The sequence below is a fragment of the Eulemur rufifrons genome, chromosome 30 (genome assembly GCF_041146395.1).
Source record: "Eulemur rufifrons isolate Redbay chromosome 30, OSU_ERuf_1, whole genome shotgun sequence".
Taxonomy (NCBI): domain Eukaryota; kingdom Metazoa; phylum Chordata; class Mammalia; order Primates; family Lemuridae; genus Eulemur; species Eulemur rufifrons.
In genome coordinates, this window is record NC_091012.1 from 91,772,843 (window position 1) to 91,799,356 (window position 26,514).

General features: G+C 47.0%; 2 protein-coding genes and 1 long non-coding RNA gene across 6 annotated transcripts in view; 1 reads left to right on the top strand and 2 right to left on the bottom strand.

Annotated features, from left to right (window-relative positions):
• Positions 1–5,773: 5,773 nt before the first annotated feature.
• On the bottom strand, positions 5,774–15,548 carry GDPD2 (glycerophosphodiester phosphodiesterase domain containing 2). 4 transcript variants are annotated; one of them, XM_069464438.1, is made up of 15 exons: positions 15,468–15,548; positions 13,396–13,499; positions 12,989–13,082; positions 12,733–12,792; positions 12,387–12,485; positions 12,113–12,206; positions 11,813–11,958; positions 11,606–11,688; positions 11,009–11,159; positions 8,842–9,063; positions 8,477–8,625; positions 6,726–6,873; positions 6,497–6,579; positions 6,218–6,246; positions 5,774–6,124 (listed from the first exon to the last, which is right to left on the bottom strand). In XM_069464438.1, exons 3-15 carry the CDS (start codon positions 13,052–13,054, stop codon positions 6,072–6,074), a joined length of 1,383 nt encoding a protein of 460 aa, XP_069320539.1. In that variant the 5' UTR covers positions 13,055–13,082; positions 13,396–13,499; positions 15,468–15,548; the 3' UTR covers positions 5,774–6,071. The 4 variants fall into 4 exon arrangements, with proteins under 4 accessions (XP_069320539.1, XP_069320540.1, XP_069320537.1 ...); XM_069464436.1 differs by lacking the exon at positions 15,468–15,548 and adding an exon at positions 13,738–13,952 and having other exon boundaries at positions 5,776–6,124; XM_069464439.1 differs by lacking the exon at positions 13,396–13,499.
• On the top strand, positions 13,981–18,154 carry LOC138379119 (uncharacterized). The gene is made up of 3 exons (XR_011231965.1): positions 13,981–14,037; positions 17,525–17,611; positions 18,092–18,154. It is a non-coding gene; the product is annotated as an uncharacterized lncRNA (long non-coding RNA).
• A 28-nt stretch (positions 18,155–18,182) lies between these two features.
• Positions 18,183–26,514, bottom strand: part of KIF4A (kinesin family member 4A) — a 113,536-nt gene continuing 105,204 nt past the window's right edge. The window contains exons 28-30 of the mRNA XM_069464435.1: positions 20,333–20,449; positions 18,630–18,752; positions 18,183–18,391 (exon numbers count right to left, since the gene is read on the bottom strand). Coding sequence (XP_069320536.1) covers positions 18,191–18,391; positions 18,630–18,752; positions 20,333–20,449 — 441 coding nt within the window. The 3' untranslated portion in view covers positions 18,183–18,190. The remainder of the gene's footprint in view (positions 18,392–18,629; positions 18,753–20,332; positions 20,450–26,514) is intronic.

The following is a 26,514-nucleotide window of genomic DNA, read 5'->3' on the forward strand; positions in this document are numbered from 1 at the left end:
CAGCCTTCTCTGACACTACCTCAGGGAGTGTGGGGGAGCCTGGCCAGAGTCAAAATCTAGGTTCCGTACTTGGCCTTTGCTGGCTTGGGTAGAGCTGCAGTTTTTTCTGTGGTGTTTGGTTGCAGTGGAGTGATTACTGTCTAAGAGTTTTCTGTCTGTTTAAGCAGTCCCTTTCCTGGTCTTTTGGCTAGAGAGAACAGGTTTTCACTGGGGCTTTTATTGTCTGTGCCCATTGGCATTTCCAGGCTGCTGGCTTCTCCAGCACCCAGTCTGGGATTTATGAGACAATAAAAAAACACAGGGAACTCACCACCATGAGTTCAAGTCACTGGGGTTCCTAGTTCAGTTTGCCCTTCTCCTTCTTTCAGAGTCTTCTTTTGTTTTATATATCATGTCCAGAGTTTTAGCTGTACTTAGTATGAGGAATAGGGAGAAGTGTGTCTATTCCAACTGGGTCCAGAACTGGAAGTCCCCCATCTTTTTTTTTATTAATTAAGTATATTGACTTTTTGAAGAGTGTAAGTCAGTTGTTTTGTAGAATATCCTACATTCTGGATTTGTCTGTCTTTTCCCTCATGGTGTCATTTATCTCGTTCCTCTATACAGTAGTCCTCCCCTTATCCATGGTTTCAGTTACCTGCAGTCAACTGCAGTCTGAAAATATTAGATAGAGAAGTCCAGAAATAAACAATTCATAAGTTTTAAATTGCATGTTATTCTGAGTAGTGTAATGAAATCTCGTGCTGTCCCACTCCATTCCACCTGGGATGTGAATCATCCCTTTTTCCGGTGTATCCATGCTGTATACACTACCTGTCTATTAGTCATTTAGTAGCCATCTTGGTTATCAGATTGAAAAAACATGGTATACATAGGGTTCGGTACTATCTGCGGTTTCAGGCATCAATTGGGGGTCTTGTAACATATTCCCCATGGAATAATATTCTGTATTTACTGTAAACTATTAATTAGAATAGAGGGAATATTAAATAGTTTGGTCAGGGAAGCCTTCACTGAGAAGGTGGCATTTGAGCAAAGACTTGAGGGAGGTTAGGAAGTGAGCCACCCAGAAGAGTGAACAGCCAGTGCAAAGGTCCTAGGTAAGGAGTGTACTTGGCTTGTTCAAGGAACAGCAAGGAGGACCAACTGGCTGCAACAGTGTGAGGGAGTGGGAGAGTTCCAGGAGATTTAATAGGGGACCGGATTATGTAGGGCCTTTTAGAACATTGTAAAGATTTTGGCTTTACTCTTAGAGAGATGGGGAGCCATGGGAGGGTTTTGTGCAGACAACTGACATGATGTGACTTGGGTTTAGCAGGATTGGTCTGACTTCTTTGTGGAAAATAGGCTGCAGAAAGCAAGAGTGGAAGCAGTGGGAACAGTCAGGAAGCTACTGAAGTGATCCAGCTGAGAGGTAATTGTGTCTTGGACCAGGGTTGTAGCACTGGTGGTGATGAGAAGTGGTTGGATTCTGGGTGTATTTTTGAAGGGAGAGCCAACAGGATTTGCTGATGGATTGTATCAGCAAATGCAAAGTGTGTTTCCAAGATTTTTTGCCAGAGCAACTGGAAAGGTGAAATTGCCATCAACTGCAATGAGGACAGCTTTAGGAACGGTGATTTTGGGGGAAAAGATCAGGTGTTTAGATTTGAATATGTGGAATTTGAGATGTCTGTTAGATATCCAACTGGATATGAACACAGGCCCTGCTACCAAGGTGCTCAAAGTTAGAGAAATGGAAATATGGAAGCAGATCATTACAATACCTGTGAAAACTGCTACTTCAGAGGGTTGTACAGAAAAAGAAAGTTATCAACTCTACTTATGGGGGGAAGGGACTTAAGAAAAGTTTGACAAAGGACATGACATTTTTAGCTTGATTCTGAAGGGTAACTAGGTGTTTATTAGGTAGAGAAAAGAGAGAAATGTCTTGTTTTCTATATTCTTTGACCCTGGCACACAGTGATTTCTCAATCAGACTCAACTCAGTCTCTATTTTTGTGACCTTGGACATTACTTAACTTCTCTGATACTCAGGTTTTTAATCTGTGAAATGGAAATAATCATAATGTTCTTGTAAGGATTAAATGTAGAACACTTAGCACACCATCTGATACCTAGTTAGTGTTAATTTGAATGAATGAACGAACGAATGAATGAATGAATATCTTACCTAATGACCAAATCTAGGCTAGGCTGGTAATCCAGGAGTTTAAAGTCTGTTGTATGCTCAGCAGTTTAGAGTGCTAGATTCCTTTCTACATAATTGCTCTGCTTGAGGAATCAGCGTTACTAAGCCTGGAGTGAATGGAGAGGGCCACACTGCCCTCCCCATACCCCATACCCACTTTTTACGCCCCACCCCCTTTGATTGGTTCCTTCCTCCCTTCCTCCCACCCTCCCTCCCTCTTTTCATTTTTTAATGACTGAGTGAAATCCCTTCAGATTCATAGTGAGCCTCTCTCCACTCCACATCTCTGGCACTCAGGCTAGACTGGGTTGACAAGCTTGGGAGGAGATCAGCCACACTGAGACGCTTTGACACTTAATAAGGGAACCCCCTCCCAACTGCTAGAGCTCCAGCCTGAGACCCCAGGGAGACGGGCGCCCTCTACGGGCAGAAAGCAGCCCCACACCCCTGCAGGCGGCTTTGGTTGCTAGGCGACCAGGTGGCCTGCGCTGAGACTGAAACAATGGAGGATTTAGGGAAGATATTTTCAAGGACAGGCTATTTCTCTCTCCTTCCCCTGCTTCTCTTCCGCCCTTAGCAAGTAGACCCGGTTGGAGGACAGGCTATTTCCCTCTCCTTCCACTGCTTCTCTTCCACCCTTAGCAAGTAGACCCGGTTGGAGGACAGACTATTTCTCTCTCCTTCCACTGCTTCTCTTCCGCCCTTAGCAAGTACACCTGGTTGGAGCGGCCCGGCTCGCTGCCGTCTGATAACCTGGGCTCATTCTTGAAAACAGAGCTTCATTGGGTGACCCCAGTCTTTGTGTGTGGAGAACCAATCACCCTTGCCTCAAATGTGGTTTCATCTTGGGGCTGGAGACCTGGGTAGTTTAGGGCAGAAGTTTCTGGTTTGCAAGAGGGGAGGGGCATCCTTGCTGTGAGTGTGCATCCTTAGTCAATGGGAATTCTAGCAAATTGGGGATGGGGTGGGAATAATTTTGGTGATTTAGTCCAGAATGGGAGGATGGTAAAGATAGAATTCGGCAGCTTCCTAATTCTGTATCTGGTTTGGGGATCCCTAGCTCTGTGTCTCCTCTGTTAGGACCATGCTGAAGCACCTCATCCTTATGAGGACCCTTGGGGATCAGAAATCCACACCTTTTCCTCCCAGGGACCTAGCATTCTGGCCCAGGAGTAGGCCAAGGCCTTGGCCAAAATAACCTCTCCACTTGGGACTTTTATCTCTTCCCTCTCAGCTAATACAACAGAAGCTTCAGTGTGGTAGAGCCCCAAGCTATGGTAAGCTTAGGGAAGAGCTGTGCCAGGAGTCTCCCTCGTGGGCTTCCCCTCAGGAGCTCCAAGGTAGAGATACCAGGCTGAGGTAACTGGCAGTCAAAGAGCCTCTGGTCCAGCTACCGCCTCAGGCCACAACATCTCCACAGGGCATGATGGCAGGGGGAGGCTTCTTGCTCCCTCTGTTTCCAAACTGAACTGGGTCGGGGCTGTGCCTCTGCTCTATTAATAGCCCCCTAGCCCAGCCTGATAGCCCCAAACCCGGATGCCAGGAGCTGTGAGTCAGCAGCTAAAAATAGCTGAGAGCAACTAAACCCGAACCCCAATGAGCAGCTCCCCCTGGCCCTCCGCCCTCAAGTTTTTGTCAGTCTCAGTCTCTGGTCCAGGGCCTCACAGAGGTTAAATGAACTATAGCTGTCCAGTCTTCCTGGGAAGAGAGTAAGGATTTGTAGTTGGTAGGCTCAGGGCTGAGGACCCAAGACTAGGGGCTAGAGCAAGGGGTCAGGGGCTTGGGCTGGGTGCTGGCATTCTGGTTGGGAGTCTTGGCACTGAGGTTAGAGGACTGCAGCTGAGAGCCAGGAAGCTGACAGGTTGGGGCTGCGGGGGTGGAGACGCTGGAGGTCTTCAGGGTGAGGCTGGGAGGGGAAGAGAGGATGAGGCTTCAGGGCTTCGAGACTGGGTGACTGGAAAGGTACAGAAAAGTAGGGATGGGGGGAGGAGGTACGTACTGTAAAGGTGAGAACCCTGCAGTACCTGATAGGCTGGGGTCCCCAGAGCTGAGGCCGGTAGTTGGCGTGTCTGGAGTGGGGGTACGGGGCGGGAATCAGAACAGGGAAAAGTAAGGAATCGCAGCTTGAAAAGGCAGAATGTGCAAGAGAGCCGCCCAGTACACGGAGGGATGGACCCCCAAGATAGACGGAGACCAGGGCAGCAGCTGCGGTTCTCGTTCCCAGTATACCTCCAGCCTCCCAGCGCGTCGCAGGCCGGTGCCCCCGCCCACCGCGCCAGCTGCAGGCCAGGTATGTTGGCGTGGACGGCTGCCTGGGTATGTATGTGCATGTGTGTGCATGGAGAGGGCGGGGCAGCGACAGCGGGAAGGGGCGGGGGCTGGGGGAGGGGGCGGGAACACAAATTCAAACTCGCCTTCGTCAATCCTGAGACCGGAAATGGCCAGGGACATACTGGGAATTGTAGTTCCTGCGGCTGCCCTGCAACCGAGGGGTAGGGTCTTGTCGCGAGGTGCTAGTGCTGCCCCAGATCCCAGTCTGACGAGAGAGGAGGAATCAAGACCGAACCTCCTGACCTGGCCAGTGCCTTAATTCGGCTTCCTTTCGTGTAGAGACACGAACCAGGACGAATGTCTGTGCATATGTAGGGCCACATGTAGGGTCAGCCAGAGAGCCCCCTCCTGTCCCTGTTTTTGCTTTAGCTCCTCCCCGCTTCTACCAGACTCCTCATCCTGGGCCAGCTCTGCACTAGCCACCTCAACTACTTAGTCCGGGAACTCACGAGCAGCAAACACGATGGGAAACTTGCTCCTCAAGGAGAAGGCTGGGCTGGAAACCAGACCCTGCGTGTAGTCCAGAGGAGCGAAAACTTGTGGAAATCGGACCGTGCCCCCAGAGTCCGGAGTCAAGGACACAAATTCCCAACAGACAAGGAAAACAGGTGGCATTCAGCAAATACGTCATGGTGGCGACGGACGTGGCCCTCCTCTTGGGTCAGGTGACCACAAGGTGGAGCTACAACGCAACCCTGCACAGTGCACTTCGGCCACTGGGAACGCCCCCAACCCCTGCCGTGGCGGCCACTCTCCAGCTTGCCTCTGGCAGTCCTTCATTGTCCGGGGTGACTTCTCCCACCTCCAACCCATGAATCTCCCCATGATGACCTCTCAGTGTCGTGTCACATCCAACCCTAGACATAAGGTGCATCCTCTTCCCAACCCCAGCTCTGAAAAGATTAGACTGTGACCAAATGGGAATTAAATTCATTGAGTAACAAACAAGATACAGGAACCAATCTGTCTTGAAGAAAAGGCTGTGTATAGCAAAAAGCCACCCATAGGCACAAAATTACATGGTTAGATGGGTTCTTTACCTCCTAGCCTCTATGCAGGAAAGCAGCTAAATTCCAAGGGTCGGAGGGAGACAGTACATGGAGTGGGTATGTTGTCTCCATCATCTTACAGTTCTCCAGAAAAGGCCATTTTGTTGTCTCCTTCAGACACTGTTCCAAGCTGTCCCACCCCTGACACACCCCATGCCTTCTACGCAAGAACTCGTGCACACAAGTCTGAGACATTATCTTGGCAATCTCCCTTTTATTTCCTCTGCTCTCATTTTATTTTGGGAGAAACTTCTCATGACTCATTGTCTTCCCAATCACTTCAGGTCAAAACCCCAAGGGGAGCAGATTCCATAGCAGCATAGGGCACTCTCACCATGTAGGAAGAAGACCCTCATGGTTCAAAACCTCCTGTTAGTAAAGTTCCCCCCACTGCAACCCACTACCCTGAGACATCCCACTTCAGCCACTCTCCCTCTCTTGCTGTTGGTCAGCGCAGACAGGCTCAGACTCCAGTTGGGGGTGGGGGGTGGGCAGGGCATTCACTCTGTCATGAAATTGTTGATCCTCGTCAGCAGCACTGCTGTTTCTAAGCCTGGGGAGGTGGGGAGAAGGTGGTTCATATAGGGAGTAAGTAAGGGGAAGGGTAGAGGAGGGGAAAAATGAGGTGAGGGGGAACAGTTCTTACCAGTTCTTTCTCTCTCCTTAGCACATCTCCTGTAGGGAGAAAGGCTTCCCATTGTGAGTTCAGCTAGCTTCAAGCAGGACCTTCCAACCCTAGGGACTCTCAAACTGCCTTTCCCAGGTTCAGGCCAATTTGGTGGTATAAGTACGGGCTTAAGAATCTCAAGGGAACTAAGCAGACCAAACCCCGAGCCCCAGGCAGCACAAATGAGTCTGAATTAGCCTCACCACTAGGGGACTAGGGAAAGTAAGGACCCAGAAAGCTGAGGTACAAAGCACTCACCCTTGGAGGAGGAAGGTCCACAAAAGCAGCAGGGTGGAGACACAATTGGTAACGGTCCACATCATTAGGTAGGTTTGAGGGGGCTGTGGGAATTGAAAAAGGCCCTTGTTGGTAGCTAGAGCCCCAAGGGTAGTATATGGAAGGAAATAAGTAGGGAAGATAGGGACAGGGTTAAGAAGAACCAGGGATGGGAGAAGAGGAGGAGGGATGACAGTCCCAGAGTTCTTACAATAAGCCAGACGGGGTAATGCATCTGCTGTAGCAGCTGGCAGTCATTGGTGGTGACCGAATCCACCCCTGCACACCAAAGCAGAGAGAAGAGCCAGGGTTTGTTCACTACAAAGAGGTTCACTGAAACATTATCCTGGTGCAGTGCCCTGTGAAGGTGGGAAAGAAAAGGGAACATCTGGAATCATGGTGCATGAGGCATGGGAGGCAGCTGTCTGCCTGTGCTTGAATCTTGTCACTGCCAAGGAGGTTCTACCTTTGCATAGCAGCCCCTTACCAAAAGTGATTTTCTTTGTGTAGCTGAACTCCGTCTCCTGGTGGATTCTACCCATGGGTCCTAGCTTTGCCATCTGGGGCCACACAAATGTGTCTCTCCCCCGTGTCCCATGGCAGCCCTTCAGAGGTATGAGGAACAGAGGCCATGTCTCCCTGAGTCTTCTCCAGGCCCAACTGCCCCAGTTCCTTCAACCATTACTCTTGGGTCCTGGGTTATTATTTCCTTCCCCATACAAGCCTCTCTAATCTGCTCTTAACTCCAACTTATCAATGTTCCTTGAAAATATGGGGCCTGGCTCTGAAAATGATATCTCAGATGGGCTTGGACCAGCTTTGAGTAGAGCAAAACTATTTCCTCCTGCCTTCCAGGCACTATGCCTGTATGAAGGTAGCCCAGAGTCAGGTTAGCCTCTGGCAATATCATGTCTCACTGATGACTCACTATGCACACTGTTAAATCAAAGCCCTGGTCTTTTTGATACATGTTCCTGCTGATGTCAGTGTCTCCTCTCTGGTCTTTGTGCAACTGAAATTCTTTTGGGCCCCAAATATTTAGCCCATCTTTTTAGGGCACGTAGAACTTTCAGGGCCTCCATTCCATCATCAGTGTATTCGCTACCAATTCACGTCTTTTGGAAACATGATCAGCAGTTGATATTGACCAGGACAAGACTAAGGTGAGGGCCAAACTCTGTCATAGTTCTCTCCATGATGACAACTTGAGGAAAGAAATACTTATGATAACTGGGCTATCATTCAGTTTACATTTTTCTATTTTACCACAAGGACATTTTAAGAGACCTTGGCAACTGCATGCTTTGAAGTCCGTCATGTTTACTGGCTGGGTCAGTTTCTGGGGCCCAGCTCACATCTGGGATTCTCTCACTTCTCTCTGTCCTGGATCTATCCTCTCTTACACTGATCTCTTTAGTGTAGAATAAAAGCTAAAATCCTTCTCATGGCCTATAAGGTCCTACCCAATTTGGCCCCTGCCTACCTTTCTAGCTTCACTTTCCCCTTGCTCTTTAGGCTGCTGTTCCTGCTGCTCTTCAGCTCTTCTCATAGTTAGCTCCTTGTGACCATTCAGGTTTCATCTCAGACATCAGCTCTTTAAGTACTCTTCCTAAGGTAGCTATACCCCCCTCCCTGCCCCAGCCCCTCACTCCCAACTCCAATCACTCTTCTACATCTCCCCGTTTTGTCTTCATAACGTTCATCACTTTCCAAATTGCATGTAGTTTAAGTGGTTTGCTGTCTGTCTCTCACTAGCCCATAGATTCCATGAAAGCAGGGACCTTGTCTGTCTTATTCATGTTGTGTCCCTAAAGCCTGCAATAAATACTACCTGATACATAGCAAGTGCTCAATAAATATTTGTCGTATGAATGAATGAATAGCCTTTGCCCTCCCTGCATTGGTTCTTTCCTGCCATTAAGCCTCATGTGATCCCCTTGGTTCTTTTCCTCTAGCACTTACTTGATATCCAACAGTGGCAGGTCTTGATAGGGAAGGTTGAGAAACTGAGGCCTCTCGGTTCTGTTGCCTCCCTGATGTCCATATATCTGGCGCATTCTGGGTGCCCGTCGTTGGACATTAGCCCTATCTTCATCTGGTAGCCAAAGGACCTGTGGTTCAGGGAGGATGGACATGAAGCCGGGGAAGACCTAGGGATTCCAGGGACAGGGGAAGGAGCAGAGAGGATTGACTACAGAATGGGGTATGTGAGCTGGGATGGGGCTCTAAGGTAAAGGGCAGACTCAAAATCATCATTATGACCTAGGGAGGGCAGGATGGGGAGAGGGGGCAAAAGGGGGCGCCCTTGGGAGTCCTGGCAACATCACCATGGCTTGGGGCACCCTTGCACTCAGCACAGTCTCCAATGTCTGGTTCACAAAAGTGTCATAATATGTGTGGTTTTGTGGGGGTCGGCGCAAGTCAAACATGACGGAAAGGTTGAGAAGTGCAGCTTCCTTCAATAGCTCTTCTAATGCTGGTACTGTCTGATTTTCAGCCTCTTTTCGATCAGGGCCTGATAGTTGCTTGGCCCCCCAGAAGGGTTTCCTCTATAAGAAAGGACAATTATTTCAAGACCAGAGAGGCCTCCAGGGCTTCCCCTATCCTCACTAGCTTCACTTGGTGTCCAGCTTCTGCCCACCTCTAAGCCAGGGTCTGTCTTTCCCCCAACTGTGGCCTTTTTTTCCAGACCATCTAATACCTTATTTTATGATCTTAATCTCCTACCCTTCCAGTTTCCTAACTTCCTCTGTCCTACTACACCTTCTCTTTGGTCTTGCAGAGACCTCTGCGGTCTTGACCCTTTGGTTTCCTCCCAGTCTGTCAGCCCCTTTCTGGCTGCACCTAAATCCTGCACCTGTGGTCTGTCCACAGCTTAAACTACTTTTCCACAGCACTCTCAACTCCCCTTCTGCCCTACTTGCCCCATAACTCCCAAACTCTGGTTTAATTCTACAGTTGTATGCCTCCTCCACTCCTAGAACTGGGGGCTGAGCATTGCTACGGGCAGAGTACACCATGTGGACTGTTGGCACTGTAGTCCCATTTTTCACTCTCAGCACTGCTTAGCGATCCTTTTATTTGCTCCCTCACCCATTCTCCCTAGTGGCTATTCCAAGCTTCTGCCCACTTTCCTCTCTTCTCCTTATTTATTATCAATGAATGAGCTCACCTCCTAATTGCTAATATGGATAAAGCTAGCTATCTAACACTTACTGAATACTTAGTATGTGCCTGGCAGTGTTATGAGTACTTTGTGTATGTGTATTAACTGCTTAGGTACTGTTATTATTCCCATTGTACAAATGAGGAAATTGAGGCACAGGGAGACTAAGAAATGTTGCCCCGGATCACACAGCTAGTAAGTGGTGGAGTCAGGATTCAAATCCAAACATCCCTTCTTCTTAATCACTGTGGTATGACATCATAGAGAGTTAAATGGGAAAAAAAGCAAATGCAAAAGAGTCTGTGTAATGATCCTATTTGTGTAAAATAAAGAGTATGTATGTATGTATGTATATGCACATGCGCCTTGCCTTATGATGGAGTTACATCCTGATGAACCCATCGTAATCATAGCTTGGCCTATTCTACCTTAAACCTGCTCAGAACACTTAGATTAACCTACGATTGGGCTAAATCATCTAACACAAGGCCTATTTTATAATAAAGTGTTGAGTATCTCATGTAATTTATTGAATACTATACTAAAAGTGAAAAACAGAACTGTTGTGTGGGTACTTGAAATATGGTTTCTACTGAATGTGTATTGCTCTCGCACCATTTTGAAGTCAAAAAATTGTTAAGTGGAAGCATCATAAGTCAGGGACTGTGTGTGTATCCAACTGTTAACAGTGAATATTTCAGAGGAGTTGGATTATGGGAGACTTCTATTTCTATGTTATTTCTTTTATTATTCTGATGTTTTATTTTTTTACAATAAACATGTATTACTATTGTAATCAGGAAAAGAGGAACTGAAAAAATAAAGAGTCCTTTTAAATATTTTCCACCATTTACAGGATTGAAGTTGATACTTCTGGGCCCAGCATTCAAAGGCCCTCAAGCAAGACCAAGCCTCTGCTCCCTACCACTCCATGAATTGTATCTCCCAGTTACATTGAACCACTTTTTCTTCCCTGGAAGCATACTTTTTCATATTTCTGGGCTTTACATGTGCTTAACTTGTAGCATATGCTACTCATGCATCCTGTCCTGTGTGAATCCACTCTTCATCCTCTCCCACACCCACCCCGACAGTGACTTCTCTTTCTCTCTCCTCTCTACCCAGGAAAAATATTTTTATTGCTCTACGTTTCTTATTCTAATTGTCTTTTGTCTAGGCTCTCTTTTTTACTAGGTAGGAGTGACTTGAGAGCAGACTGTGTTACTACTGCCCAGCACAGGGCTCAGCAAATGCTTATCAATGGAATAAACTCTGCCTTCTCTGAGTGCCCCTATAGGTGGCTGCATCTTCCCAGAGGCTGTTCTTACCTCTAGGAACCAGGTCCCAGCATTGAGTCTCTTTAGTTCAGCCCAGGAGAAGTCACTGCTATGGGCTGTGATTCGGGCTGGGAACACAGAGGCTACGTCCGTGGTCCTGCTCAGGTGCTCATCATGCATGAGGAAGGGGACTCCATCAGAGCTGAGGGCACAGGAATGTCAGAGGGCCAAGCTCTGGAGCTGGTCACTTCCTGAGCTCCCCTGCTATGTCCCACAGGCCCTCCAGATCTCCTAAGCCTGCAGTCCCCAACCCCTGGGCCATGGCCTGGTACCGGTTCGTGGCCTGTTAGGAACCAGGCTGTGCATCACCACCTGAGCTCCACCTCCCCTGTCCTCCCCCTCATGGAAAAATTATCTTCCATGAAACTTGGGAAGGGGGTCAGGAGGGGGGCTGCAGAGCAGGAGGTGAGTGGTGGGTGAGGGCAAGCAAAGCTTCATCTGTATTTATAGCTGCTCTGCTCCCCATCACAGTCATCACCACCTGAGCTCCCCACCACCCTGACCCTGTGGAAAAATTCTCTTCCACGAAACCAGTCCTTGGTACCAAAAAGGTTGGAGACTGCTGCCCTAAGCCCCAGCTTCTCTCACCTGACCATCACATCGGTCTCAAACACAGCAGCTCCACATTCAGCCATCTTCCGCAGGGACATCAGGGTGTTCTCTGGGGCAAGCTGGGAAAGGGAATTAGTGAGCAGGTAGTGGGAAGGGTGGGAGCCTAGGAACCCATAGTCCTGGCTACTACAACTCAGAGGAGCAGACACTCCCCACCCCCCAAGCATTCTGCCCAACACTCACCATGGGGGCCCCTCGGTGTCCCACAAGTCCAGGCTTAGCGGGTAAGTCTCTGGGTTCCATGATGCAGGGTGAGGAGATGCATAGGGGGGCCAGGTAGATGACCAGGGAAACTCCAAAAAATAGGAGCAGGAGCAGAATCTTGGGACCTGTGGGGAGTGGTGGACAGGCTTTGGAGAAAGGGCACTGGGGGAGTTCTAAGGGCAGAAGGCAAAGTGCAGGTGCAGGAAAGCAGGGAGGTGGCAGGAGGCAGGAGCATGGGTGGATGGCTAGTAAGGGCAAGTGGTGGCACAGAGTTGGCACCTCTTCGGTGGATATGGTAGAAGGTATCAGCCACAGGCCAGGCCAGGAGGGTGATTCCAGCGACTGCTCCAATATGAAGGAATGGGGCTGTGGCCTGTGGACAAGAGCTGGTGAGCAGGGCTCTTCTTCCTAGTGCCCCTCCCCGCTTTCCTCTTAGGGCCTGACTTGGAGAGTTCAGAGCTACCTGCAGTCTTGGGGGACCAAGAGCAAGATACGATCTGGGGTTGGCCACAGGCAAAGGCTCCCACCTAGGCACTGAAGATCAGCCACTCACCTGCAGTGACAGACGTAAGCTATGCCATTCCTGCTGCCACTGGATGTCCAGTCCCACAAGGCCAGTGGCCACAAGAAGCATAATGAGGAGCAGCAGCACCTGGGGGACCAGGGATGAATGGGGCCTTCTTTGTGAACCTGGGCTCATGGTTACCTGGGCTGTTCCCTCACTCTGTGGAGAAAGGACTTCACCCTACCCTTCCCCCGACACATCCACTTTCCTTTTTTCATTCAACAAATATTTACTGGACTTTGGATCCTGGGCTCGATCCCAGAGATATAAAAGTGAGGTCCTGAGCAAATAGCCAGCCAAGCATTTGTCCCAGTGGCCCCCTCTCCCACTCTACCTTGTGGAGACTGTGCAGATGCAGAGGCTGTCCACAGAGCTGCAGGAGCAGGGCCAGGAGCTGGGGGCAGAGGGTAGTGGGACTTATGAGGCACTAAGAGGGGAGCAAGGTAACTGAGGTGGGCCTCCCAGGCTGGTACCCCCCCCACCCAAGAATTAGCTCCCTCCCCTCAGTGGCCAGGGTGAGAACAAGGGGACAGAGCTGAGCAGGAAGGAAGGGCTGAGGTGTGGGTTAGGCCAGCTATCCCTGGACCCACCAATAGCAGGGATGCATATGTGACCAGTAAAGAGATGACCAGCAGCAATGCCAGGGACCAGTCCATCCAGTGTCCCCAGTGGTGGAATAGGAATCTGAGGGAGGGGAGAGAGAGGTGTCCAAGTGGGAGAAGGGGTGCCAACAGTGGCCTGAGGGGAGTTGGGGGTGGTTGGATCCAGGAGGACCAGAACGGAGTGAGGGGAAAGCCCCTCATGGGGCCAGGGCCTCCATGGCTTGGGACGATTTTGTGGAGGGATTTTCTAAGGCAGTTGGGTAGCAGAACTGGGCTTGAGGGGCTGGGCAGGGATGGGGGATGCCTGAGGTTGGGGGCTGAGCACCCAGGGGTCCCAGGGTGGGGAGTAGGTTGACATGCATGTTAAGGAAGGGCTGCGGAAATCCATGACACACTCATTGAAGTTGTGCAGGTCATTGAGAAGGATGAGCCCGATGTACAGCCAGCTCAGGGAGAGGAGGAAGGTGAGGAAGAGCAGGCCAAACCAGATACAGTCACACTGCAAAGGGGCAGGAGAGAAGTTCACAGCTGATCCCTGTTTCAAGATCAGAGTCCTCAATGGATGGCAGCTGAAGGGAATTTCCCGTCACACGTGGGGCTGCTCTGCTCTGAGGGCAGCTTTTGTATATTTAAGGGAGATTTTCTTCCTGGGGAGCGAGCTGCAACTGGCCTCCTTATCCCCTCCAGTGGGCCTCTGCCTTCTGACTTGCAGCCTCCCCGCTCCATCGCTACTCTACCTTGCTCGTTTGCATCCTCTCTTTGGGGCATTTCCTCCAGTGGCAGCTATACAGGCAGTGGAGGCAGCGGGCCCAGACGGAGCAGCAGCGGGCCCAGACGGAGCAGCAGCGGGCCCAGACGGAGCAGCAGCCGGGGGATTCAGCCATGGTGAAGGCCTGGGGGAGGGGACACTCGGCCAGCAGGGCAGATCCCAGCCTCCCTCCCAGTGTATCTGAGGAGCCCAGCGAAGAGGCAGAGGACTGGGACGCTGCTCAGCAACAGAGGTCACGGGGCAGGCCCAGAGTGCCAGATTGGATGAGGTGAGTAGCCTCGGCTCCGAGCCTAGTAAAAGGGGACAATCTCCAGGGTCTTTCTTTCCGTCTAATCTTGATACCTGGAAAGTCGGCAGGACACCCAGGAGGTCTAGCCTCTTTGTGGGCAGGATGTATACCCACTCTCTCCAGCTCCTCCCCATTTAACAGCATCCAGCACTGGGAATGGAGTTTGCTCGGGGTTAGGGACTCAGGAGAGACTGCCCAGGGTGGGGCAAACTTAGTTCAGCAAGTTGAGGCAGATCTGGCCAGGCTTGAGGCAGGCCCATATTGAGCTGCTTTCCACTCTAGGAAGCAGGAGCAACCTGAAGCAGAAGTTCCAGTTCTGACCTGGGGCAAAGGGAGGCCCAGCTTGTTGGCCAGTTGCTATGGATACAGAGAGCACACAAATCACAAAGCCCTGACTGAAAGATTCTGTGTGTCCACCTTCCAGGGGACAGGGCACTGCCAAGAAAAGGAAGACTTGGGGGGAACAGCTTGCCTGGGTTACTCCCTGCCCAGTCATCCTGCCTAGTCATCCCCTGACCCCAACCAGAAACCTAGTCTCCCCTTCCCCCTTTCAGGGGCCCCACCCTCTGAGTTAGCTTTGATGAAAGTATAACAAATACAGGGCAAAGGTAAGCATGTGTGTGTGTGTGTGGGGGGGTGGCTGTCTTGGGGCAGGGGATCTCTGTACCTTGTGTTTCTGGACTGGCTCGCTGATCACTAAACTGGGCTGGGTGTGTGATTGTGATTCTACGTGAGAGGGTGTGCAATTTGTGTCAGCATATGTACCTGCATTTGCACTAGTGGCAGTCAGTACAATGGGTTTTTAGGTGACTTTGAGTATGTAAAGGAGCCCTTGGATATACCCAAAGTGTGTGTGTGTGGTCTAAGGGACAGGACCCCTTGTCATAAGGGCTCCCCTGAGGCTGTGAAGTCTTGTGGGGGAGCGTACACAGTGGCTGGGCCCCTGCAAGGAGGAAAGGTGTGGCTGCTCCTGAAACTGCCCTCTTTATGCTGCCTTGGGAAAGGAGAATTAGGATAGGGGGTGGAGGAGTGACGAGCTGGAACTGGGGGAAAGAAACCTCTCCCCTCCCTGAGACCCTTCTCAGGAAAAAGCTAACCCAAAAGGAGACCCCTAACTGTACCTGTCTCTGGGCTGGAGTGCAGTAGCCTCCCTGGGCTCCAGTCCACACCCCTTGCCTCCCCAGGGGTCCTACCCCTGCACCCCAGACACTGCCTTCCAGAGTCCCACCTCCCTCCAGGAGCTGTCTGAAGGAGGGGATCAGGATCTGAGCAGACTGAAAACCCCAGGCAGGGGAGCTGACAGGGGTGCTGCTCAATCCCCAGGCCTAATCCCTGTCACCTGTTGGGTGGAGCCGGTCTCCGCCTATAGCTCCCACCTGTATCCCCCAGCCTTCCCCGAGCCCTCACACCTTTTCTCTGCGGCAGCTCTGCTCTGCTCTCTGCTCTGCTCTCTGCTCTGCACTGCTTCTCAGGTCTTCTCCGAGTTGTCTGCCTCCTCTCTCTTCCAGTCCTTGGCTTAGCCCCATCGGTCAAACAGGTGGCACTGTTGCCACCTACAGGAGGCTGTGTGGGTCCTCTCAGAAGGCCTGCAGCTGCTGTATGGCCTGGGTCCAGCCTGGGTGGGAAGATGGGAGGGAGGAAGGGGGTGGGAGTGCAGATCTGCTTCTTTACTCGCTGGCGGTCAGGGGGCTTGGGGTGAGGAATTCCTTTGTGCAGCTTTCCCCATCTCCCTCTGTCCCTCCTCCTGTTCCCCTCCCAGTCACTGCCTGGGCTTTGTCCTGGCTCAGGGAGGCGAGGGCTGAGGGCACAGGCGGGCGGGGAAGCTGGGGGGAGGTGACCACACAACTTTGCAACTTGGCAGTGAGAAGGGGCCCAGCCAGCCCCCTGGAAAGGAGCGTGCGTGTGTGTGTGTGTGTGTGTGTGTGTGTGTGTGTGTGGTGTAAGTCTGGATCTAGTCTCAAGCTCCCTAGGAATACAGCCTTGATTCATTAACCTCCTTGCCCTCCTGGGCTCCTACTTCCACTTCTGCAAGGTGCATATATAAGAGATGTAGTTGCAAGCTACTTCCTGAAATCTGGGTAGCAGGTCACCCTGTTTCTGGACCAAGGGTCTTCATGGGCCTTGTGGCTCCAGTATGACACTAGCAGCCCTCCCCTTCCCCATCACCCCAGACAGGAGATGCTCAATTCAGGACATGCTGAGACATACGTCATTCCTGCTGCCTTGTCCCCAAGGCATCTCAAGTCTCTTTCCAAGAATCCTTTGAGGAGTGTATAGTATGTTAGGGTCACAGGCTTTTGGAAGGTGAATACATACAAAAGATGCTGTTACTATAGCATCAGCAGGAAAGGGCTGGCTAGCAAGTTGTAGGGTCTGCTTAGCACTAAAGTACAGGGATCTGGGTAGGCTGGGGGCTGGGGGGCCGGGGGTTTGATTGACTTTCTCTCTCTACATTTTGGCTCATGCAGTGTCTGGGGGCTAGTGCAGCGTTGGTGGGAAAGGATGTCTTCTCTGGGGATAAGCCCGTTTACCCCTCCCCCTCTACATGCACTGAATTTCAAACAGTGAGAAGACTGGCTCTCTTATGCCAAGAGCCAGCCCCCCTGCCTCTCAGCCTTCCCATTGTATCCAGAGGCTCTAGTTGGCAATGGCAGAGGCTCTCTTGCTCCCTCGGCATTAAAATGCAAAGAGGAGCAGGGCTGTTTGCTGGCAGAAGGCCAGGGAGGACCAGTGGGTCACTTAGTCCTCTGCAGGCTGCATTCTAGTCGGGTTGTTGTTCAATTTCCTTTGCTTGGACTCTGGTGGATTCTAGAGAAATCTTGGCTTTTGAGTTCTTGGGGATGGTTTGTGAGCTTTTTTGGGGAGAAGGAGTCTGGGATTCAGAATGCATGGATATGAAGCCCAGGGCTTGTGAACTACCCAGAAGGCTACAAGTCTAGTCAGCAGCCTGTGTATAGCATTCCACGGCTGGCCCCCTTTTAGCTTTAAGCAGAGATGGAGAACCCTGATGCATAGTAAGGAGTAAGCCTCTCCCCTTCTCTCCCCTGTCAAAGGAGAAAGCGAGGAGCCGTGCTGTTCTGTCCTGGGATTAGACAGCAGCGTGGTCCCAATGCCCCTCCTACACCAGGAAATCAGGTTACAGGGCATTAGGAACTGCCGCTGATGGCACTCTAGAGAGTCACACAGGAGCTTGGTTGGATGTTAGATCTGGGTTCGAATCTTAGCTCTATTATTCACTAACTTTGTGACTCTAGATAAGTTACTTAACTTCTTTTGTACTCCAGTTTCCTCATCTGCAAAACAAGGACACCTATCTACCTTGAGCTGTTTTTGGGAGGAGCAAACAAAATTGTGGCAGGAACATGGAAATGTTTAGTAAATTGATTTCTTCCTCTCAAATCTGGAGGCTAGGCAAGTTCTACAGTGTCAGGCCGCTGGCCTTACTAACATTTTTCCAATTTCCTAGGGCAGCAAAGCAACATAAAGACCCAACATCATCTTCGGCACTATACTCTGGGAAAGAGGGAAGCCACAAGAAGGAAGGGATGCTCAGGTACTTGCAATGAATCTCCTTAATATCTTTCCCAGGGGCTGAGGAATGAAGATTGAAATTTTATCTCTCCCTCCAACACAGCAGGATCTTTCCAAACAGTAAATGGGCTAAGGTTTATTTACTTATTTAACATTTAAAAATAATTAATTTACTTTAGTAACATTGCAGACAATTGAATTTACTATTAGAACACTTAAGACACAGAACCAGGGCAGGAAAGATCCCAACCCCATTCCTGAGGTGGGGTGAAAGAACTGAGCCAGGCCTCCATCCTAGACCAGGCTCCTCCATTAAGCAGAGACAACCCAGAGATAAGAAAGCCTTGGCCTCATCCCCATCAGGAGACAGCCTTAACTACTCACAAATAAGGAAGAGCTAGATTGCACTGGGGACTGGTTTCTGATGAGTCATTAGGAAAGTCAGTTGTTCTCAACAAAGGTTACCCTCCTTTCCATAACACTCTGTCCCTTTTTTCAACAGCAAGAAACCTGAAATCCAGAGAAGTTGTTAAACCTCTTCTGGATGCAACCTGAAAGCATCTTCTAAGCCAGACTGGGAGTAGAGATGATGACTCCAACTTCAGTGGGCTTCTTCTTCGATAGGGGAGCAGCCAGAGAAGAAGCTGGTATTGCTGGCTAGAGCTCGTTTCTTTTTTTTCCCTGGACCCTTATTATCTTCGGATTCTGTTGCTACATGTTTCACCTCAGGATTGTCAAAGGAGGTAGCAACAGAACTCTTCTTTAATAGCCTCTGGTCCACATCACGTAACTGTCTCAAGATCTATGGAGGAAAGAGACAGAAGCTCGGCCCAACCAAACCACTGCAAGTGCCTGAGATGTCCCCTAAGACTGCTCTATGAAAAACATAAACTCTAGTCTGTGCCCAGTCTGATTCCTAGTCTGATTCCCACTTCCCAGCAAGTGGATTACACTTTTACCCCAAATGCCTTTTTCCCACTGGTCTCTGTCATAGCTAATGCAGAGAAGGATGCTGACAAAGTTTTCCAATACCTGCCTACCTGACTGTTCGGAGTGGCACAGAGGGGCTTGAAGAAGCTCAATCCAGGGGTCACTTCTGTAGGATCCTCCAGTTTTAAGGAGGCTTCCAAATCCTCGGTCTTCTCAGGAGTGACAAGGCTATCCTAAAAATCAAGCAGACAGGTATATTATAAATTTGGCTCCCAAGGTTACAAAATCAATCTGCTCCCCTCTGACCAGTGAGATAACAGCTCTGAGTGATTAGTCAGTCAGTCTAAGCAAGCCTTATGGAGGCCCTGCTTGGAGACAGCCTCTGAAGGCAAAGGACCAGGTAGGATAGCAGTACAAGACATCTCATGAAGCAAGGTTTAAAACAAGGCCAAACCTTGGTCATTTCTTGGATTAAACTTCTCATCTCTGCAATCTGAAATATACTTTTTAACACCCCTATAGTGTGTTTACGTGTATTATTATTCCTTTCAGATGAGGAAACTGAGTCTGAGAAACAGAAGTTGTTCAGGTAACAAGGTGACTCTGCAGTAGAGCTTGGATTAGAATTATAGCCTGTTGTCATGGAAACAGAGCTGGATTAAGCATCAGGAAGCCTGAGGCCTAATCTTAGTTGTCATGACCAGCCATGTAATACATGGTGAATTGCTTAAGCTTACCTCTGGGTCTCAGTTTACATCTCTGTAAATGGAAGTATTGGACTAGATAAGTGGTTTTAACAATTGAAATCCTAAGAGGAATCCCAATGTGTAAACAAGTAAAAAGCAAGTTGCTTTGGTTGAAGTGGGGTTGAACAACCTCAGGCCACACCCCTCTACCAGGAGGCACTTTCATGGAACTCTTACATGACTCTAGAATCCAAATTGAAACACCTTGGAAACAGAGAATCCTTAAGGTCCCTGCTACATCTACAGTTCTTAGCCTGACTTCTAGCTTGCCACTTTAGTCCTCTAGAAATATTTTTAATAGAAGATGCAGGGAAAAACTGTTCACAGGCAGATGTTTAAGAAATACATTATGAATGATCATTAGGCTGTCCTTGCTAGAATTACTGTATATCACATTCAGAACTGTAGTGCATGTTTTGCCACGAGCACAGGTAGGTATAAGGCAAGTACAGGGATCTAACCTGCTTGGTTCTGCTCTTCTAAGGACACATTTTGTTTCCCTGAGTTGGCTATTCCTGGGAGCAATGTTAGGACTGCTATGTTAACTTGATTCACAACAGTGACTATTAGAAAGGACTGGTTCCTGTGGGTCTTTTCCTAGAGCCATGGAATAGCTGGTTCCCATGGAGAGGTTCTAAGTAACTAATGTCTCAAGATGTCAGAAGGATTAACTTCCTTCTTGGAAGCTGCCACCTCAGCACGTGGCTCTTACAGTTCCAGCTAAGCCTTTGGACTAGTTTGATCCTGTATGTCTATATGCCTGTAATGCCTGTTTTCTTGTTTCTTGCTCTGCCTCAGAAATTATACAGAAACTTCACAGCCAAGGCTGGGGGTGGGGAGCTGTATACCTGGGAATCTCCTGGGAAAAGCTATGGTTTCTGAAGGCGGCATGTGGACAGGCTAGCGGTAAGGAAGAAGGATTGAGAAGTGAAATGTCTCTTTTTCTGGGTGCAGAGGGAAGGAGAAGGGTAGGAAGAGTTGTGCAGGAGACTCCATGTTTCAGGATGGAAGGCAGAAACTAGTGGGAGGTTTGAGGGGATGGTGAGAGGAAATAGCACCAATCCTACCTTGTCTTGCTGGCGGTTCCGACACGTTGTGGGGTGACAGCTGCAGTCCACGCCACAGTCTGACTTTTGTTTCCTGCACCCACACTGCTTGTTCCCACACCAGCCCTTACAGGAGCACTGCAAAACAGATATGCAGAAAGACATATTACTGAAAGGGTGAGACGACTAGTTTAAAGTATCTTCCCTTGTAAGTTCCCTTATAAGCCTTTCTAGAAAACATGGAAAGTACCATCATCTTTACCAAGCTTCAGTCTCCTCAGTCCTCTCTTCTTTAGTGGAACAATGATCACCAAGAACCACCATAGGTTTACCATAGAACAAGTCTTGCCAGAAAAATTCATTTTCTTTTTTGGATAGTATACTTGAAGGACAGATCAGAGGGATACCATAACAATGCAAGGCAACTGACAAAGACTCTTAGGACAATTTTATGGGCAAAGAGAAGAACTGTGAACTGGATGGTAGTATACGTAGGTATATTTAAGGACTGAGTATAGTTACTTGATATCTTTAGATCTACCTAACTGTACTTTCATCCAACTCACATTTCAACATTTTTCCCGCTTTGTCCTCAGTACATTTTAATAAATCACTGATGATATGAAACAAAATCATTTACATTTGATAGCACTGTATAGTTTTCAGAGTACTTTCATATATATAAAATACAAAATCTCATTTGACTCTCAGAACCAGTCTACAAGGTAGGCATTTTTATCAGCTTTAACAATGACACAAAACTGGAAGGATGATTCAGATAACAGAATCATAATTCAAAAATATTTTGACAGGCTGGACTTATGGGCTAAAAGTAGAAAGAAAGGATACAACAGGGATAAACATAAGTTTGGTATTTAAGTGTCCCCCAAATCAGCCATATAAATACAATATGGGGGGTGATATAGCTTAAAAGTAGTTTGTGCAAAAAGGGCCTAGGGATTTGAGGTGTGAGCAAGTTCTGTCAGTCAATAGTGTTAAATCGCTGTCCAAAAGCAAATGCAGTCAGGCAGAAATTTGGAGTTCAGAAAATATGGGGAGCAATCATTTCACCATACCCTGGCTTAGTTGGACCTCATGTGAAATAATGCATCCTATCTTAGGGCACCATAATTTTTTCCATGCATACAAAAGCATAGAGAATAATAATAATAATAAAACCCACTCATGTCCCCACCACTTCCCTTAATAAGTAAAATGCACATATAATTGAGGTCTCCTGTGTACTCTTTCCTGATCCCATTTGTCTCCCTCCTTTCCAGGGATAAATAATCTCCTGAATTAGGTGTTTATCATTCCTATGCATGTCTTTTATCATATATGAGTTTTTGAAAAAAAAAAATAGAGAATTGTCTTACATGCTTTTAAACTTTATAGAAATGGCATCTTATTACATGTTGATATATGTAGCTCCAGTTCCATTCCTTTTCACTCTATAAACTTGCCACAATTTATCCATTCTGCTGATAGTGCCATTTTTCACTTTTATAAACAAGGCTGTAACAGTGATAGCTAACATTAAGGTATGCCAGGCACTGTTATAAGGCCTTTCCATGTATTAAACCCATTTAATCAATAAGGATGTTTTCTTGTGTATACATTCAGGAGTTCAGTGTGTATGTGTGTTTAATAAAGAGGACATTAAACAAAAAAGAGGTAGGTGACCAGAATTATATGAAACAATGCTAAAAGAGAAATGATGGAAGAAAGTGGGATAGTTTGGTTTGAAAAAGATAGAGGTGGCAGAGCTCACAGGATAAAGGGTTAAAGTCAGAAGAGACCTCAGTGGCCATCTAAAGCCTGGTTTAATGTACGAAGCCCCTTTCTAACATGCCTGGTCTAATTATCTGAAGCTCTATTTATCCTGAGATGATAATAGTTTCTATATAAACTTTTAACCACAGGACTCAATTCTGCCATCTGGAATGACATGGAATCAGTTTAACCCCACTTTTATAGCACAGTCATTCAAATGTTTACTCCCTAGTCCTTCTCTGTCCAAATCCTCTCAAAGATAAATATAGTTTCTTCAGTGATTCACCACATGACATGGCTCCCAAGTATCCTCACCACCTCAACTACATACCAATTTGTCAAAGTTCATCTTTAATTGTGAGATCCGGAAATGAGTACAACTTTCTAAATGTGGTGCGACCATTGTCAAGTGGATTGTGACAACCATTTCCCTTGTTATAGACCTTCCCTTGTTATTAGTCCTATTAATGAGGCCTAAAATGACAGTTGCTGTTTTTTTTTCTTGTCACCTTTGTGGATTCATACTAAGTTTACAGTCAAATTCAAGCCCTTAAGTCTTTTCCATATGAGAACCATCACCTTTGTTCTGTAGTTGTGAAGGTAAAAGAAACCATGATAACATCTTTTTTCTGATTATGAGAATAATATATATCACTTTATAAAATTTGAAAAATCAAAAACATGATTTTTAATAGTTGCATATATTTCATATGTGGATATGTCAATATATTTAACCAGTCCCCTAATGTTAACAATTAAGATTGTTTGAAAGAAATTGTTCACTGTTATAATTCATCTTGCAGTAAATATCCTTCTACATAAATATAATCTAAAGCATACTATGGTTGACAAGACCATCCACAATCTGGCCCCTTACTACCCCTCTGCCTTTACCTTGTGCTACACTCTCCTACTTCTTAATACACTCTAGCCACACTGGCCTTTTTAGCTGTTCCTTGAGACACTGAGCTCATTCTTGCCCTGAGTTCTTTGCATTTGCTGTTCCCCTTTCCTGAAGTGTTCTTCCTCTGATTCTTTTCCTGACTTGCTCTTCACTTTGTTCAGATCTCAGCTTAGATATCTCCTCCTCTCTGAGGCCTCTCCCAAGCACTCTTCTAAAGTGCTCTTTTCCCACTCCATCATTCTCTATGACTTCACTATATATTTTCTTTTCTTTTTCTCTTATCACCATCTAAAATTATTTTATTTGTTTTTCTGGTTATTGTGTATCTCCTTTCACAAGAATGTCAGTTTCATGAGGGCAAGGGTCTTACCTGTCTTGTTTATTGTATTCTTAGCACCTAGAAATAGTGCCTGGCACACAGGTGCTCAGAAAAGATTTGTTGAATGAATAAATCTATTTACATACCAAAGACTATTTCCTTACTATAAATTCCTATGCATATAATTACTGAGTCAAAGGATAGGACCATTTTAAAGGCTATTGATACACATTTCAAGTTGCCTTCCAGAAAGGTATACCAATTTACATTCCTAATAGCAATAGACAGGAATGCCCATCTAAGTCACCCTTGCCAGCACTAGACATTATGATAACAAAAAAACCTTTGCTGCTTTGATTAAGTCAGGGCAAAAGATAGAGCTCTGTAACATGTCCTAGGGATACCTCACTGAGATGACACTGGTCCATTGATTGCTATAGCCTGGGTATGGTCCTTTGGCCATTTACAAATTCATCTAAATGCTTCAAACATGCTCTGTTACCCTGTCCATGTTTCTCAATTTTATCCAAAGGGATACTATCATGAGAGCAGTATCTGAAGGGCTGTCATAAAGAAAAATGATTAGACTTTTGCATAGCCAAGACCCATTGGGATGATTTATAGGACAGCACATTTCAGCTAAATAAGGGACTTTTTAACAAATTAGTGGAATACAATGGGCTGCCCCATGAGACTGCAAGCTTCCCCCTACTAGAAGTCTTCAAGCAAGCAGAGGCTAAACACCTAGTAGTGGTATTATATAATAGTCATGACACACGTGACAGAGGTAGTCACATGCCACGTGCCCGAGCTGTAACTTTACCCTAATTCTCTCTCACTCCAGGAAGCAGATCAGAATGTCAGAACGGAAGTGTGACTTTACCACAGACATAGCTGCAAATATACATGTATGTGTGTGTGTGGTGTGTATCACAACTACTGGCAACCCACCAGCATGTCTCAGCACCACAGTTGAGAAGTCATAGAGAGATTCTTTATAAAGAGTGCAAAATAGAGCCAAAAGACCTCTTGGGGTTCCCTTAAGCCAGTGGTTCCCAATCCTGGCTGCACATAAGAAATCTCTGGGGAGCTTTTCAAAAAGGCCAGATCCTACCTCAGACCAATTAAATTAGAACATCTGGGGGTGGGGTCCCAGGCTCCATGTTTAAAAGCTCTCTTGGGGATTCCAATGTGTGGCTAGGGTTGAGAACTACTACTCTAGAGTCTATAATTCTCCTAGCACTGACTATAGTGTTACCCTGTATCTCAGAAGGCTAAGATCTGGTCAAAATTTTAACATAAAGAGTAAGGTAGAGACAAGAATACCTGCTGCCTTTTTTTCTGCCAAAGGTGACAGATGAGAATATTTGTAAAATTTTTACAGTGCTTTAATAATAATACTTATATGACATTTTATCCTTCACAAGGTGCTTTTGCATGTATTCCTTATAACTTCTCAGATACCAAGTAACAGCATATAAAGTACTATTATAAAAACCTTTTTTCTTTTTTTCTCTTTTTTTTTATCAACACAAGTGCTAGCCAACCATTTATACAACTTTGACTATTACTTTGACTCAAGGTATTAGCCCTTGAAGGGACTTTATATGTCATCTATTCTAATCTAGTCCCTTTGTTGCATAGCTAAGGAATCTGAGGCCCAGGGAGATTAAGTGACTTGCTCAAAGTCACCCAATAAATCAGTGGCACTCAAGACTAGAACCCATGTCTATCTGCCATCTAAGTTATTACTTCTTCTACTATAGCACATGACCTACCCCTCAGCATCTCCTTAGTACATACAGGATATGTGGCTGAGTGAGGAAGCCATTAACTCTGGACAAGTCAACATTTTAGTACTTGCTGCAATCTCCTTTTTAGTGCCTAGTAATAATACCAGCCTTCAACTGAGTTCAAGCAATAATAATAAAGATGGCCTTCATGCAAAGCATCAAGGTCTATAGGTAACGTATCTACAAGCAGTCAAAACATCCATGTACTTTGAGGTTGCCAAAAGGGAGAAAGTAGATTTTAGGCCAACTTGCTCACCTTAAAATACAGTTATATTCATCTCCCAAATTATAAAATTGGGGGAAAAACCTAAAAAAGAATTTCTCATTGCTTTAGAAATAAGATTTATCATTGATAGCAAATATTATTTACTTGCAATATTTTCTGTACTTCCATATTTCCCTTTTAAGCTTAGAGCAACAGTGCTATAATACATCAAGCTTTCCTTGAGGACAAGTATACTCATTTGCTTCACATCTGGAAACTCCTTTCCAACGGTTTTAGGCCCTCTGCCATTTTTTTCTGTGTGTACTTCTCAACTCTGCCTCCTATTATTAATACTTAACTGACCTTTTAATCTACATTCAGCTTATGCTCTCCACTTCAACCACAGTAGAGCATCCATAAATGCTTGTCAAGCAAATGAAAGACAGACACGTTCTGCCCTATTTTCTCCAAGTGTCCGAACCCTCTGTTCCTCTACCATCTTCAAGTCTTTGCAATATGCTATTCATTGTGCCAAAAATGTTCTCCCAGTTGCTTCCCAAACTTTATTTCCCTTTTTGTCTTATAATGTAGCAATCGTCACTTCTTTCATGGCATCTTCTAAACTATACCTCCTTGGTTTGGCTTTATAGTCACTCTTAAAAACCCCTCAGTCCTTGCCAGCCATAGTGGCTCATGCCTATAATTCCAGCACTTTGGGAGGCTGAGGTGAGAGGATCACTTGAGGCCAGGAGTTCAAGACCAGCCTGGGCAACATAGCAAGACCATGTCTTTACAAAAAACAAACAAACAAAAAATTAGCTGGTTATGGTGGCATGGCCTGTAGTCCCAGCTATTTGAGAGGCTGAGGCAGGAGGATGCTTTGAGCCCAGGAGTTTGAGTTTACAGTAAACTATATTGCACCACTGCATTCCAGCCTGGGAAACAGAGAGAGACCCTGTCTCTAAACAAAAACAAAAAACAAAAAATACCCTCAGTCCATCTCTCTGAGATGAATATGCTGAGGCTCTATGGTATGCTTCTATTTCTTTGCTTTGTTTTCCCATTAGATTATAAACTCTCTGAGGCTAAGGATGAGTTCTTAGTTCAACTCTGAGCACATGATATATTGCATTCCTGATGACTCTGACTGACCACCATGGCTGTCTATACCTTTTGATTTGCTTTGCTCTGGTGTTGTGGCTTTACAAG